Below are 18,134 nucleotides of genomic sequence, written 5' to 3'. Positions count from 1 at the left end.
CAGAATTGGAAAATGATATAGATGCGTAAGACACACACATTATTTTCATAAGACCAAAACATACGTGTAAGTAGTTTTTATTTCCATTTTTGAAACTGTAAAAGAAATTTGGTTTTAAAGCATTGAGTGGCTGTTTGCAGTAAACGTCAGATGATATTTAAATAGTTTATACATCATTTATGCCTATTTCATAACTCTAGCTTGTAGACTTGATTTAAAAAACGGATTGCTAATATTGTAACAAAAACCGAGCGGTCAGGCCTTAGTGTACAACAAAATGTTTTTCACACTTATTCTCTAAATGCAACTTGTAATTAAAATTGCAAACCAACATAATACGGAAGTAGTCTCCTCGGACATTGTAACAGTGTTGGCTGTTTGGTTACCTCTTGGTCTGGTAAATGGTATCTGTACGTGTATATTAAAATAGCTTGGAATACGCGTGTGTTACTTGCCCAGGGTAAAGTCGTACTGCAATCTTATCCTTATTCTGCGCCCCGTGTTTATATTTAGGTAAACCATTTACCGTTATGGTTTACATTTACCATTAGAGAAAATACCTATATTACCAAAACCGGAACTGATGACCACCAAAATGGTAATGACGTCATTGTACGTCATTTGAAGTGCACAATGAACAGGTGTTGCGAATGTAAAAACATAGGCAAGAATAATAAAAGGTTATAGAGTTAAAAATGTTTAAACATAGTTGTACAAGAAATATATAATAAGAAAAGTCAATTATCAGTAAGATTTAAACATCGTCATCACACAATTTTAGGGGACCCACATTTCGTGACAAGACGTTTCGTCCTTTAAAAAAGTCATGTTACATTTGCAGGAACAATATGAGATAGTGTTTGAAGCACTGCTGGAGTTATTAACAGTTCCAGATACGTCAATTCAAAAGGATAATTTCAGTGGATATTTACTAAAGCAAGATAACAAGACTTTACCAAAAAATCAAACAATGTACAGTGAAGAGTTTCAGGTATCCTAAATATGTGTTCTTTACAACAAGCATCGTCAGATTATCGGAATTCCAATGGGGACCAACTGTGCACCACTTATTGCGGACCTCTTTTTGTATTGTTACGAGTTACAATTTATGACAAAAATAAGCAAATACCCATCAAAACAACATCTGATAAACAAATTTAATAATACTTTTAGATATTTGGATGATATTTTGGCTCTCAATAATGACGACTTCAGTATGTATATTAATGAAATTTATCCTGGTGAACTCACTTTAAATAAAGCTAATACTAACAATGACCACTGCCCTTTCCTCGATCTTGATATCTATATCACTAACGGAAAGCTGAATACTAAAATTTATGATAAAAGGGATGATTTTTCATTTCCTATCGTTAATTATCCGTTTTTAGATGGTGACGTTCCCTTGTCACCATCTTACGGTGTTTATATATCTCAACTTGTACGATTCGCTCGTGTATGTAACAATGTTTTAGATTTTAACGAGAGAAATTTATGTATTACTGAAAAATTATTACACCAGGGTTTTCGATATCACAAACTAGTCAAAACATTTACTAAATTTTATCATCGGTATAAAGACATCATTCGTAAATATAGCTCAACATGCAGACTTTTTATACGTTCAGGTATTTCACATCCAATTTTTTATGGAAATATTCTTTATAAAGCACAAAGGTGTCAGTATTCACCTCATAAACTTACAAAACCTTTGAATAGACTTATTAAGAAGGGATATAATTACGATACTGTTGTCAAGTCATTACAGATTGCATATTTTGGCGTTAATATTGAGTCACTGATAAGGTCTTTGCGTCGGAACTAAACACATTTATTCTAAAAACAGTTGTTGGCATGACACGGGTTATGTTCTTCTCATATATGTTATGATGGTATGATACTAAACCCCTTACGGGAAGGATTGTGCCTGATGTTCATATGATGAAATCATAATCTTTCAGTCAGTTTAATTGAAGTCTTGAGCTGGCACGTCAGTTAACTGCTAGTAGTCTGTTGTTATTTATGTATTATTGTCATTTTGTTTATTTTCTTTGGTTACATCTTCTGACATCAGACTCGGACTTCTCTTGAACTGAATTTTAATGTGCGTATTGTTATGCTTTTACTTTTCTACACTGGTTAGAGGTATAGGGGGAGGGTTGAGATCTCACAAACATGTTTAACCCCGCCGCATTTTTGCGCCTGTCCCAAGTCAGGAGCCTCTGGCCTTTGTTAGTCTTGTATTATTTAAATTTTAGTTTCTTGTGTACAATTTGGAAATTAGTATGGCGTTCATTATCACTGAACTAGTATATATTTGTTTAGGGGCCAGCTGAAGGACGCCTCCGGGTGCGGGAATTTCTCGCTACATTGAAGACCTGTTGGTGACCTTCTGCTGTTGTGTTTTTTTATTTTGGTCGGGTTGTTGTCTCTTTGACACATTCCCCATTTCCATTCTCAATTTTATGCTAACATGTTCACTAAAAAAAATGCATAAGAAAAACATGATATACACATGCACCAACAACTTGGCTTACATGCAAATTAACGAATATTTTAAGCATAGAGTGGCAATTTGCATTAAATGTCAGATGATATTTTCATACTAATACATCGTCTATGCCTATTAGATAAATGTGTATCTGTAGTATCATTGTAACTGTGTATGTACTTAGATAAGATCTGTTGGACGTTTTTTGTGTTAATTTGGAATACACAAAATATGTTATATTTTTTAATGAATATTTTTATCGTTATGAAATTCAAGTATTTACTTTTTCTACCTTTTGTAGTTTAATACGAAATTTATCTGTCTATATATTGCGTAACTGCTTCTTCTTATTTGATTCTTCTTATTTTAACACGTTAGAGATTGAGAACGCTGAGACCATCATATTCTGCTGATAATTTTACTGCTGCAAATTGTAAAAAAAACAAAACAAAGAACTCTTCAATTGGTGTGCTTGCACGTAAGTAGTTTTGGTACTTGTACACATTTTCAGATAGTTTCATGAAGAGTGTGTTATTGTAAATTGAAAGCTATATTGGTAACGATGAAAATATTGTTTTAGTCAAAAGCCATATAAAAATGAATGTAACGTTTTCAAAAAGTTATTATTATATATCTTTTTATAAAAACATTAATATATTAATGAATTTCCTACCAAAATATACAAATGCAACAAACCATATTATTGTAATAAAATAGATTGAAAAACAAACTAAGAGTATTATATTAGATCAATGGGCCCGAAGGTCCCCATTCAAGCTTATGCCATCACTTAGCGTCCAACGTCGTCCGTCGTCGTCCGTCGTCTGTCGTTGTAAACTATTTCAAAAATCTTCGTCTCTGAAACTACTGTGCCAAATATTTTCAAACTTTAAGTCAATGTGCCTTAGGGTATCTTGTTTATAAATTGTATCCGGAGTTTTGATTCATCTACAAACATGGCCGCCATGGCTAAAAATAGAACATAGTGGTCAAATACAGTTTTTTGCTGATAAATCAAGAACTAAAGCTTTTAGAGCAAATCTGACAACGGTAAACGTGTTCAATGGGTCAAGATTTATCAGTGCTAAACTTTTCAGACGATTCAAACAACCAATTGTTGGGTTACTGTCACTAAAGTGGTATTTTTAAGGAAATATTGCCTTTTTGTTAGTATCTTGAATATCATTATAGATAGATATAAACTGTAAACAGTAATAATGTTCAGCAAAGTAAGATCTACAAAAAGCTATATATCAAGAATTGTTAATTGACTTCTTTAGGAGTTATTGCCCTTTAAAGACAATCTTCAATTTGTTCATCAACTTTTAAAAATCTTGTCCTCTGAAGCTATCGCGCCTAATACTTCTTTACTTTAACAGAATGTTCCTTTATGAATCTAGTTTATAAATTGTATCCAAAGTTTAATTCATCGACACACAGGCCGCCATGGCTAAAAATAAAACATAAAACATAAAATAAAAAAAATGCTGTTTTTTGCTTATATCTCAAAAAACAAAAGCTTTTAGAGAAAATCTGACATGCGCTCAAATTGTTGAGTTAATCAAAATCAGTCAGCCCTGAATTTTGTAGATGAATCGAACAACCCATTATTGTGTATCTGCCGCTAAATTGTTTATTTGAAGAAAATAATGCAGATTTTGGTAATATCTTGAATATTATTGAAGTTAATAAAGATAAACTGTAAACAGCAAAAAAGATCTACAACAAAATTATCAATTGACACCTTAATGATTTCTTGTCTTTATAGAACAATTTTACACAAGTTTAAAAATGTTCTCAAATGAATTTAGTATAAGTTTTATATGTTATGTCCTTGTACGTCAAGAAACATAGACAATATGGCTAAATTGGAACATATGGATCAAATGCATTTAATTGCTTTTGGCGAAAATATGACAAATACAAGGATCATTTGAATGGCATTTTTAAGCAACTAATTAATATATATTGAAAAACAAAAATAATCATTGATGAAAGATTTAAGCAAAAAAAAAATAACAGGTGAGCGATTCATGCTCTTGAGAGTCTCTTTTTATATCTAACATACATGTAGATTGTCATTATGCATAATGAAATGGTTAGTTATAATCAAAAAAAGAAAAAGAAACCAGTATTAAAGAAATTTATGACGATAGTTTTTTTTCAAATCAAGAAATGTTCGGGTATGGTTCGTTAAAAGGAAACATTTCACTACGTTGGTTTTTTTTTTACATGTATATTAGGCAGTACATAAGGTTTTATCTAATTTAAAAGCAAAATATACTAAATATACAACAAAAATCTGAAATTGTCAATCTGTCCAGTTTGATGTATTATTGGTAATTACATGCGTCGAAGTGTGGACTGTCAAAATTGCATGCAGCATTACTGCAAAAAAGAAAAACACGAAACTTAATCAACTTCCGCGTAAGTCATATCTGTTTAAAATTGACAAATTGAATGTTAAAAATCTGTGTATACACGTTATTTATATTTTTTTATTTATGAGATACGACTTTCAAATATCAAATCAAGGAAATGTCACCTTTTAAATGAGGGGACTTTTTACTTAATCTGTGAATGAATGATGAAAGATTGCTATATTCAAATTTATTTGTTGCAGATGACAATTATAGGCCTTACTTAATGTCTTATGGTAGAACCAGAAGTGACTATATCAATGCCGTTATAATTCCAGTGAGTTTATTAATTATCGTATCAATTGTACACCATCATTACATTAAAATCAAGTATGTCAAATCGCTATCGAGTTCTCATGCATCGCTATTGACAACCAAAATGATACTTGATTAATCGGTTTTTCTGTGTGAACATTATCCTCTCCTGTTAGTGAATAGACTTTTTAATGAATCACTCATAGATTGAAAATCGTTTCGTATGTTTGTACGTTATTGTCTTTCGAAACAATTCAAATAGTGGAAATGGTCTTCTGTCAAATAATTAAAGACTATTGATCATATTGGAATGACCTCGCTGTGTCAATTATTTGAGACTATTCATGCTTAAAATTAAATGAAATTGCTTACATTTTCTTTTTTACCTAAGTGCATATTTCGTCTATTTTTATTACAGGGCTATTCAGTTGATAGTAAAATGTTTGTAACACAGTGTCCACTTGTGGAAACTGTAATTGATTTTTGGACGATGATGTATGATCACAGTTCCAGAATAATTGTTTTGTTAGATCCCGAAAATAAGGTAAGAATAATTTGTTCTATTACTTCGGATATCAGTGAGTAACAAGTAATTGTGATCTATAGAAAGACCCCTTTGTCTCTACACATTGATAAATGCTGTAATATTCTGAAATATGTATTTACTGATATTTTTAACAATATCAGACTGGCACTCAAATAAGAAGTGAAACTCATTTCCAATAACCAAGGCGCAGAGATGACACTGTATTTCATCTCTAGTAATTCCATTCCATCTTCCTGTTTCGGTTGGTATTTTTAGGTTGCAGCTTAGTAATATTTTAACGATCTTCAAATGAGAGTCTTAATAGATATTTTTCTACGCCAAAGTCGATTTTGAAAAGACCGTAATATTCCCCCCTCGATAAGTTTAGGATTTAACAGTGCCATTGTTGGATGAATTCATCTGTTAATCTTTGCTCTATACACATTTATTTGAAATGGATCTATTTGTGATTGAATATTCCATACAAAGCTGAACCCAGTATTATCAAATATGGGTCCAATCCTTTTAAACTTATGTAATCCGGATTCCTTCAATTTGAAAGTTAATGATTAATGCCAGAGACATATAATACAATAATACAATTGTATTATGTGCCTCTGATATAGCATTGTTCTAAAACACAACTAAAATTAATCTCATAATACAACAGGGTAAACGTAATACTTGCTGTAATACATAATAAATAATAAAGTAACAAAAAATGAAATATCACAAATAAATAAAGCAATTAGATCTATGTTTTGTTTTACAGATTTATTTGGAATAAGTAATCTTAATGATAAAAAAAATAGTTTTCTTGTCGCTTAATAAATAGTCTTCTTGACGCTTCATGTCGCTAAATTATTCTTCTTGTCGCTTCATGACGCTTCTTGTCACTTCATGACGCTTCTTGTCGCTAACATTTTTTTTGTCGCTAACTAGACATGTTAGAGACACCGCAAAGTTTAAAAATGATTAAAAACGCAAAAAAAAAAAGGTCAAACTATTTTACATCAGCCTTATATCAATCATAACTAATCAATTTAAATTCATTCTTATAATATACCGATTTATGAATGAAGCCGGACAGCTCAAGCGAAAAGGAGTAGGTCCGGTAACACCCCTTTTTGGCCCAACAATATAGCAGTTTTACAAGATTGTTAAAATGTAAACTATTAGTTATTTATTGGAAAGTAGAATGCTTCTGCTACATGAATATGGGCTGTTTTTGACATTACAATGTACAAATATCGGGTACAAGCATCATCAAGTCATGCTAAATTACTGAAATCTGCACAATTTTAGCATTTTAGTTAAATTTTAGACGGTTTCCGCTTCAATTGAAAGTGGCCGCATTTGTGTTCATTCTTAATATTGTAATGTAAGTTGTATTTGATGATACTACATAACATATATAAAGGTTGAGGATGAACACGGATGCGGCCACTTTCATTTTTGACAAAAAACATCTGAAAAATTACATTTTTTTTGCATATTTCATACGTTTTTCATATTTAAGCTTGACTCGGAGCGTTTTTAATGACTAAATCAGTTAAAATCTTTCACATAAACTAATTGAATCAACTAAACTAGACTCTTAAGTGTTTAAAAAGTGTTCAAAATCTTTCGTCAGATGAACCTGAAATTTGAAGCCAAAATCGGCCCTTACCGGACCTACTCCTTTGATGATGATATTGCTATAGTTTATACGATTATTGACCCTTTTATGAACGACATAAAAAAACATATACATGAAAAGAATAAAAATGCCAATTTAATTATAGGACACTGACTTCGATTGAGAGTTGTATCTTTGGCATGCATACCACATATCTATAAATACCAGTAATTACAGATATATCATATTAAACATAAGTTACAATTATATATTATATGCTGTACTCACATGAAGCAAGGAATGGACAACATTGCCCCTGGTGAAGTAACTGTCGGAACTGTATCCGTAGCTAATGCATGGATGTGTTTGTGTTGATACTGTTACTGTAGGGACAGGTAATAGCTGCATGCCTCACTGTGGGCGATCAGTTTGGCACACCATAAACATCCAACAGTACATATAACGCGATTAAAATAAGTTGGTCGATATCCGGGTGACTGAAGCCGGTATCCATGATAAATGAAAAAAAAATCACGTTTAAAAATTATTGTTTATATATAAGGGGGGCTTTGGTTAGGGAAGCCATACCTCTGTTTGAGTGCACGACAGGCCAAGTGGTGCAGGATATTGTAATAAGTTCTTTGGAATCAAACACTTACCTGTCAGCAGTTGTCAACCCTAATTAATTAACTTTGTGTTGTTGTAACTTTTTCCCTGTATTTGTGTGCATATATTTACTTAGATATTCTTAAAAAAATACTTTAATGAACGAATGAACTTTGTTCTCATAAAACTGCATTTCATAGTAACAGAGAAAATATATATTTACAATGACAAATACCTATATAGAGAACATGCACATGGGTGGAAAAAAACTAGAGCATAAAAATAAGGGAGCATTTCTTTCTAACACAAACGATGCAAACAGCTACGCGCGCACATGTTTTGATCATTTCTTTCTAACATACGTTTGCAAAGTTAACATAAACTTTGACAAACTATGCATTCGCTAAACATGCGTCTACAGTTTGTTGTTCATCGTTTGTAATGCAATCGCTACCTTTTTTTTTTAACTTCAACTTTGAATTTTAGTAAAGTTATAAGAAAACATTGGAACAATCTCCAAAAAGACAAATAATGGAGTTAAATATTCGCCCTAGTGCCTATCATATCGTATAAACGTAACACAAATATAAAAGAATAACTTGCTAAATCAAGGCAACAGTTGGGAGACATTTGAAAAGAAACCCGTGCATGCTTTAACAGTACAAGCAAAAAAATCCCGACACACCGTTAGTAATAATCTTATGTATAGGCAACAAACGTTGATACATAAGAAATAGTAAAAGCAAACAGTGTAAAGTCTTGAGATTTATTACTGTATTAGTTGAAGGAACCGCATTTAATTATAACCGCGTAATAAGTCTGTGTATCAACAACATCATGAACATGTGCTTTCATTATTGAAAGTTCAAACAGGGTCAGTTAACACGGATTACACGATGTATTTGTTTCTACTTTAGTAGCGTTTAGCCAACGATATGAAACACCACACAACATTTACAAAATTTAGATTAGAAATAATTGCACTCTTACATTTATTTCTAACACAAACGATGCAACGGGTAAGCGATCACTTGTTTTGATCATTTGTTTCTAACATATGTTTGCAAAATTTACATAAATGTTGACAAGCTATGCACTCGCTAAAAATGCGTCTACATTTTATCGTTCATCCTTTGTTAGTACAAACGCTACATTGTGTACATTTGTTTCAAATTTCAATCTGATTAAACGATGTATCTGTGTCTTCTTTTGTAAGAAGTCGGTTTGACAACAACATGTTCATGCATTATTGAAAGTTCAAACAGGGTCAGTAAACACTGATTAAACGATGTATTTGTCTTTTTTTCTTTTATAGCGTTTAGCAAAGGATAAACAAACAGGGTCGGTTAACACTGATTAAACGATGTATTTGTTTCTACTTTTGTAACGTTTAGCCAACGATTACAAACGCCACACAACGTTTACAAAATTTATGTAAAAAAGAAATGCACTCTTAGAGTGCATTCATTTCTAATACAAACGATGCAAACGACTAAGCGAGCACATGCTTTTATCATTTGTTTCTAACATACCTTTGCAAAGTTTACATAAATTTTGAAAAACTATGCACTCGCTAAAAATGCGACTACAGTTTATCGTTCATCGTTTGTTAGAAACAACGCTACATTTTGTACATTTGTTTCTAATTTCAATCTGATTTAACGATGTATTTGTTTCTACTTTTATGATGAGTCTATTTGACAACAACATGTTCATGCATTATTGAAGGTTCAAACAGGGTCAGTAAACACTGATTAAACGATGTATTTGTCTTTTTTTCTTTTATAGCGTTTAGCAAAGGATAACAAACGCCTCACAACGTTTACAAAATTATGGTGACAAAGAAATGCACTCTTCACATAGTTAATAAACCATTAATTTTGTATGAAAAAAGTATAGAATATAACAGTGTTTCTTTTGATATAAAACTTACAGCAATATTCTAGTAAAAATGGCTGTCTCTCTATTGCTTCAGCCAACGCTTTACAAGTAATGATATAATGATATTCGTCACCGATATCACTTGAGCCGCAGTGATGACAAAGTCTGTTTTAGACAGGTTTTACTATTATAATTTTATAAAATTTATAATGAATATAGAAGAGAATTAAGGTATGGTTTTTGCTCATTGTTGGAGGCCATATGCATACGGGGACCTATAGTTCTTAATTTCTGTGTCATTTGGTCTCTTGTCGAGAGTTTTTTGATTGGCATACCGCCTCGCGATCTTTTTTATATTCACAGTTCGACTTCAATCCCCCCCCCCCATTTTCTTGAAACTCCTGATAGAGTTGAAGATTAATAATAGATAGCTTACAAATGCAATTTTGAGATTATTCTCAATGTTTTGAATCTGAGCTTCAGACAGCTATTATAATTTGTAATTATGTTTTAAATACTTTATGAATGCTCTGCAAATAAAGCTAAATGTACGAAATTTGATTAAGCATTCGAAGTGATCGGACTACCGCTAGGCCATTTCAACTCAATATATAAACTATCGTTGCATCGGTAAAGCTATGAATCGGTCTTGACAAAACTATTAGCTTTTAAGGCTGCTCTGCTTTTACAATAATTGTTTACGCTCTGCATGTTATCATTTCACGGAATATCAAGTAACATTTGTCGATGGTCGGTTGATGAGTTACAGAAAAAAACATTTGACAAGTAAACTGTAATCATCAACATGATTTGTTTTTATCAGTTCACTATATACCTACGGGATATCATACATATAAGGGTTTCTACGTGGTAACATTTCCCCGGGTTAATGTACTGTATTGTGTTTTGTTTCACAATTGAATTTATACAATTAAGTTTTTTTAAGACTCATTCACCTATGTATCGAGGAAAACAGGAAAGGAATTAAAATTTCAGTTGATAATCATATCAAGGCCATCATAAGTCATGTCGCGGGGTGTCTTAAGTTTACGACAAACGTTATGATATATCGTTACTTGGGACACTTTCGAAAACATAGCTTACGACTATGACATGTCATAAGACCATCATAAGACATGTCTTAGTCATAATATACTTTCGAAAACCAGGCGCCAGGACTCCGAAGCGCATGTGGATTTACCTTTATCATGAACGTAAACCATAGATGACAACTGAGTTTTGGAAATGGAAATGTGGAATGTATCAAAGAGACAACAACCCGACCATAGAAAAAACAACAGCAGAAGGTCACCAACAGGTCTTCAATGTAACAAGAAATTCCCGCACCCGGAGGTGTCCTTCAGCTGACCCCTAAACAAATATATACTAGTTCAGTGATAATGAACGCCATACTCATTTCCAAATTGTACACAAGAAACTGAATTAAAATAATACAAGACTAACAAAGACCAGAGGCCCCTGACAGGCGCAAAATGCGGCGGGGTTAAACATGATCTTAACCCTCCCCCTTTACCTCTAGCCAATGTAGAAAAGTAAACGCATAACAATACGTGCATTTAAAATTCATTTCAAGAGAAGTCCGAGTCTGATGTCATAAGATGTAACCAAAGAAAATAAAAAAAATGACAATTATACATAAATTACAACAGACTACTAGCAGTTAACTGACTTGCCAGCTCCAGACTTCAATTAAACTGATTGTAAGATTATGATTTCATCATATAAATATTAGGCACAATCCTTCCCGTTAGGGGTTTAGTGTCATACTATCATAACATATATGGGAAGAACATAACCCGTGTCATGCCAACAACTGATTTTTGAATAAATGTGTTTAGTTCCGATGCAAAGACCCTATAAGTGAATCAATATTAACGCCAAAATATGCAATCTTTAATGACCTGACAACAGTATCGTAACTATATCCCTTCTTAATAAGTCTATTTAAAGGTTTTGTTAGTTCCTGCGGTGAATACTGACATTTTTGTGCTTTATAAAGAATATTTCCATAAAAAAATGGATGTGAAATACCTAAACGTATAAGAAGTCTACATGTTGAGTTATATTTACGAATGCTGTCCTTATACCGATGATAAAATTTAGTAAATGTTTTGACTAGTTTGTGATATCGAAAACCCTGGTGTAATAATTTTTCAGTAATACATAAATTTCTCTCGTTAAAATCTAAAACATTGTTACATACACGAGCGAATCGTACAAGTTGAGATATATAAACACCGTAAGATGGTGACAAGGGAACGTCACCATCTAAAAATGGATAATTAACGATAGGAAATGAAAAAATCATCTCTTTTATCATAAATTTTAGTTAGTGATATAGATATCAAGATCGAGGAAAGGGCAGTGGTCATTGTTCGTATTAGCTTTATTTAAAGTAGGTTCATCAGGATACATTTCTTTAGTATACATACTGAAAGTTGACATTACGACTATCACACATTAAAGTTACGACCATAATGCTCGAATTTTTAAATGACTATTTTACGAAAATTGGAATGATTTTATGTATCAGATTTGGTTTCAATATCAACTCTCTCACGATAAGTGTATATGAGACAAGTGGTTTGGCTCAAATGAACTTTTTACTACACAGCAATCGGAAAAGAAAAAAATATCCCTAGATATGTCTGTCATATGCAGATGGTCGTAACTTTACGCTAAGACCATCCGCATACCAACAGTGTATATGGTATAGATTTGATTTGGCAATCTTCGTTTAGAGACCTTTGAGATTGATGCAATTTCATTTATGGATTAGCAGTATTAAGAATAACCTGTACTTTATATATAAAAATGACATATTTTCTACATTAATATAAAATTTAGAATGGAAATTAAAAGCCTATTTCAAAAACCTAAAAAGGATTTTTATTTGTAACTTAACAAATCCTCGAAAAAACTGTTTAATTGAAAGTTTCTTTAATACATTTTTTACGTATACGGAAATGTATTCATACCAATTGTTGTCGCTTAAGACCGAACCTGAGTAACCTTAAAAATTAAGAAATTACACGATCAAAACATTAAAACTTTGCGTATTACAGATATTTTATAATATTATTAATTCGTATTATTTAACACATTTGATTCGTTTAGGCATAGTCACATGTTAAACTATATTTTCGAAGGTAGAGAGAAAACGGCGTATAGCAAAAAGCATATTGACCGGCAAAATGCATATCGCACGGTTATTTTTAGAATATCTAAAAACCGATATACTATGTGACGTCATGTAATGAATTTCATGATATTGTTTAACGTTTTGAAACACAGCATATCTGTGATCAATAATTTGACGGAAAAAATCTTCAAATACATAAGATATAAAAAAAAAAGTAAATCAAATAACAACTAATATGTTTTTTTGTCAAGGAGACAAATTGATGTAATATTTATAAAATTCCAACAGACCTAAATGACGATTTTGATACAAATATGGTCGGAAATTAATAATATAACAAATATAGCCTTTGTATGAGGTCAATACAGGATATATCGACCCAAAGAAGTATATCGACCTCGGACTTCGTCCTCAGTCAATATACTTCTTTCAGGTCAATATATCCTTGTATCGACCTCATACAAAGGCTATATTTGTATAATATACACGGTTGAATGCAAAATGGCCCTATCCAAGAGAACCGTGTACTGTTAGAGGAGGAACGACAGCCTAGAAGTCGTGTGCAAAAATCACTTGCCAATGGTACGATTTCAACTTGCGTTTTGCAATTTTAAGTAGTATAGATTAGTTTGTACGTGTTTTAAAATCAAATAAGCTCTACTGCATTCCTGAATAATATAGCAAATTTCTCAAAGCAAACCTTTAATAATGAACGAAAATCTCTTTGATATATAAAAAAAAAATAATGTATTTGTTACTTCTTTTTGGTAAATTGTATCTTTGAAGATCATATTCAGTTATGACCGGAATTCTATTCGATGTCTATAAAAATACAATGCATAATGCTTTGTCAATATTACGTTAGATCGCCAGTAGAAATCATTGAAATTTATAACAATTAAAGAATATTGTTCATACATACAAAAGTCATTATTATGTCTGCATCCCTTGTTGTATACTAACGACGCTAAAAACGACGATTTTTAAGTAGAATGTCAAATATATTTGTCAATTGAGAGGACAAATACGGAACACATCGACATCGGGAAAAATTAGTTTTTGCGTATTTTGTTTAAATTCAAGATAAAATAAACACCTGAACAAGCATGTAATAAACAATCGTTTATAAAAATGAGTGTTATTTGTGTATTGGTCGACTTCGTTCTCTAGGCCTCGTTTGTAAGGTTTTGTTTTGTACAGATAAATGAAGAATGAGTACAATATATCTGATTTTCATGATTTTGTAACAAATACAGTTTGGTGCGAAATAAAAGCTTAAAACCAATCAAACTATTCTAGTAATCTATCCATGCCGTATGAAATCAGCCCTTGGGGAATGCAGTTGAATATGGGGATAAGTATTACAATTACGTGTATTCCCGATAAATGATGACAATTACCAAATTCGTTTATTACGTGTACATGGATGTACAATCATTACATCTGTTCATGGCCAAATGTTTTCCTCAGTGTAAGCCAGTACGAGTTATGGCGCATGATTTCAATTTCGTATCCGTCTAAATAGTCTTTTCTGTGTGAGATATCTTATCAAGACAACATGCTGAGTTTGTAAAGACAGTATTGACAATCGTAAATAATTTGACAACCCTAAGTAAACAATATCACAATACCACATGGGTAGTCAGTGACGGTTTTACAACGGGAACGGTGAAATCGATGACACCAAAAACCTGCAATCAGCCAATTATTGTACAACTAAATAAAGTATTTTACTTATTTTTACCTACAATGGTTTACTTTTACAAATTGTAACTTTGATGGTCAGTTGTCTCATTGGCACTCATGTCACATCTTCTTATATCTATCTATCTATACTGTTACGTCTCTTCCATATTGAGCAAACGGCAGTGGGAATATTTTGTGTGTTTTTTTACAAATGGTTCGATGACTTACTTATCAGCCTTTGGTAGTTGTTTGTGTATAATGCAGGTTATAATCTTCCGAATTTCTTTCTTTATATTTTATGCATCAAATAGAAAGAAGTACATGTTTGAAAATAAAGTTGATGAAATTTAAGGTACAGTAGTGATTTAGTCAAAATAAAAGTGTAAAATACTTGTATGATAATATAGAATGATTCACATTTTAAGTTAGAGCTGTTAGACTGCTGTATAATTTGATATATAGCTATGAGAAGATGTATGAGTGCTAATGAGACAACTCTCCATCCAAGTAAAAATTTATAAAAGTAAACCATTATAGGATAATGTACGGCTTTCAACACGGAGCTTTGGCTCACACCGAACAGCAAGAATATATTTTGTCTGAAAAGGAGTACACTGCACTGTGAGCATCTGTTTTGCAATAAGCACGCGCGATTTAATTATTTAAAAGAAATGCTATACGAATTAACTAGGATCAATTCATTTGTACTCGCTAAACACAAAGGAGAAAAGTTTGGTGCGTTTCTCTTTATGTCCAGTTACCAAAGTTCGTAAAATAAAAATTATATTTTCTGACAATGCACATATAAATTGTATAAGTTATTTCAACACTTACATTTTTTTTTATTCTTTTAATTGCATGGCTATTTATTGACCATTTTTATTTAAAGCCTGGATTTTAATCCTTCATTCTTGAGAACGTTTGAATTTCTACCTAGGTCACACTTAATAAAAGTGTTTGGTTAAACGTCAATGACAAAGCAAACAATCCACACACACAATACATCTATAGGACACACATAAATCGTTCGTCTGGCAGCACGTATAAACCACAGTTATCGTAAATTATATAAAAGTACAAAATAAATAAAACAAAAACAAAAACCAAAAATCAACATTAAATTATTTTTAGGACAACAAAGAGAAAAGAACAGATAGGTCCAGGTGATCATTGCGTCTAGCTCCCTTTATGTTTCGATTTAATCAAATTTCACATGTTAATTAGATTCAAATTGCTTTTAAATATTATACCACATGCAAACTACACTTGTGGGTTCCATGTCATAAACCAACAGCTCGTCCTGAACATGCATGACATAGTTATCACTTGACCATAAGCAACCAACAATCAATCACAATTCACAACTCATAGTATATATAGTTGTGCAGTACAAACTGTATGTATATAGTGATACCATTTTGCCAAATTAATAGAATACAAATAAACACCAGTTTATATAACTGACATAATTTAAAGGAATACTCTCTCAACTATATAAGTAGAGAAGCGAAAAATTTCTTTTGAATACTTAACAAACTTCCGAACTATCCGCATTATCTTTTTGTGTTTAGAAATATGTAATATTATAAGAACCTTACACTACACATTCTAAGCTATAATAGATTCAGAATCATTATTTTATTAAATATAAGACATAACATATAATAAAACTGACGGTCAAACATCAATAGCTTAAGCCTCGGTCACACCTTAACGGATAGCTCGAACGAATGCCCTACGGATGCCTAACGGATAACTTTTTTTCAATCCGTTGATGTCCTTTAAACGTCCGTTCGTATACGTTAAACGTCCGTCCATATCCGTTGCATGTCCGTTTAGCGTACGTTTTATCCGTCGACTCCCGTTTTGTCCGGTGTAAATTGTTGAGTATGTTCAAAACCTTGAACGGACGTTCAACGGATGAAATGTCCGTTGAACATCCGGTAGGCGTCCGTTTTGTATGGTACTCGTCCGTTTCTTTCTCAATGCTCTTCAACTTTGTATTTGTTTGGCTTTTTTAACTATTTTGGTCTGAGCGTCACTGATGAGTCTTATGTAGACGAAACGCGCGTCTGGCGTATAAAATTATAATCCTGGTATTTTTGATAACTATCTTTTCCGTTTTGTATCCGTTTCGTGTCCTTTATGCATCCGTTGGAGGTCTGGCTTATCAATTCACCAAGGGACTTCTAACGGACGTCTAACGGATAAAACGGATGTTGAACGAATGTGAAACGGACATTTACCGGACGAATAACGGATAAAACGGATGATGAACGGATCTGAAACGGATAAATGCCAATAAAAAATGTCGCGTCAGAAATGCCAATTAGACTTTTTAAGGTTCATGAATTCTTATTATTCATAATCGATCTTAAAGTAAGGACACGTCTTCAGAATTAAGCAACTCTTATTCAGGCCTGATAGTGCTCTTTTGTGGCATTTTGAAGAACAAACCCAGACCAGTTACACAGAAACATTTTGAATATTTATGCAATTTACCTATTATTATTGTCGCCTTTAATTTTTCCGTATATCCGTTGGATGTACGTTCGGCATCCGTTCTGTTCGTTACAATTCCGTTTCTCATACGTTGCATATCCGGTGTGTGTCCGTTATGCATTCGTTACGCGTCCGTTTTATTTGGTCAGTACATCAACGGACTCCCAATGGATAACAATTCTGCCAATGGACAACTTTTTTTTTCATCTGTTAGACGTCCGTTCGTGCTATCCGGTAAGGTGTGCCCGAGGCTTTAAATACTAATACGTATACATACATTCATTTATTCTTTATCAGCTTTTAGCCCTACGGCACCTTTTTATTCAGGGTGCATTTATTTCTAAGTTTTTTTTTCGAAACGGTTTTGTGCCGTTTGTTATCGTTTTCTAAACAGATACAACGTTTAATAAGAGTGTTTACTGACCCTGTTTGAACTTTCAATAATGCATGCACATGTTGTTGGTAAACATACTTATTACAAAATTTGAAACAAATAAATCGTTTAATCAGACTGCAGTTAGAAACAAATGTAGCGATGTAAACGATAAACGATGAACGACAAACTGTAGACGCATTTTTAGCGAGTGCATAGTTTGGCAAAGTTTAGGTAAACTTTGCAAACGTATCTTAGAAATAAATGATCAAAACATGTGCGTGTTTAGCCGTTTGTATCGTTTGTGTTAGAAAGAAATGCACTCTTAGAATCATTAGTGTAATTGTATAATAGTCATGTACTTTCTTACGTTATGGATCACTAATTTCGTTACCGGTTGACCCGGTTGATTACTTGCACGTGCCATTGAACTCGAACGGAAAATTTTAAATTTACGCCATATACTAAGTACGTTATATATATATATATATATATATATATTATATGGGTTAGAAAAAAAATATAAGGATACATTGTTTGAAAAAAAATCTTTATACTTTGGTACTTAATTTATAGTTTTTATACTGGTTCGACACAGACCGAATGCAGTATC

At 32.3% G+C, this 18,134-nt stretch overlaps 1 protein-coding gene across 1 annotated transcript in view; it reads left to right on the top strand.

Annotated features, from left to right (window-relative positions):
* LOC134707362 (receptor-type tyrosine-protein phosphatase epsilon-like) overlaps nucleotides 1–18,134 on the top strand; it is a 72,764-nt gene that overhangs the window by 48,332 nt on the left and 6,298 nt on the right. Inside the window, exons 18-21 of the mRNA XM_063567068.1 lie at nucleotides 842–991; nucleotides 2,870–2,969; nucleotides 5,115–5,188; nucleotides 5,585–5,710. Coding sequence (XP_063423138.1) covers nucleotides 842–991; nucleotides 2,870–2,969; nucleotides 5,115–5,188; nucleotides 5,585–5,710 — 450 coding nt within the window. The remainder of the gene's footprint in view (nucleotides 1–841; nucleotides 992–2,869; nucleotides 2,970–5,114; nucleotides 5,189–5,584; nucleotides 5,711–18,134) is intronic.

The sequence above is a fragment of the Mytilus trossulus genome, chromosome 1 (assembly GCF_036588685.1).
Source record: "Mytilus trossulus isolate FHL-02 chromosome 1, PNRI_Mtr1.1.1.hap1, whole genome shotgun sequence".
NCBI lineage: Eukaryota > Metazoa > Mollusca > Bivalvia > Mytilida > Mytilidae > Mytilus > Mytilus trossulus.
Note: the sequence above shows the minus strand (reverse complement) of the source record. Positions and strands in the feature narration are given on the sequence as shown.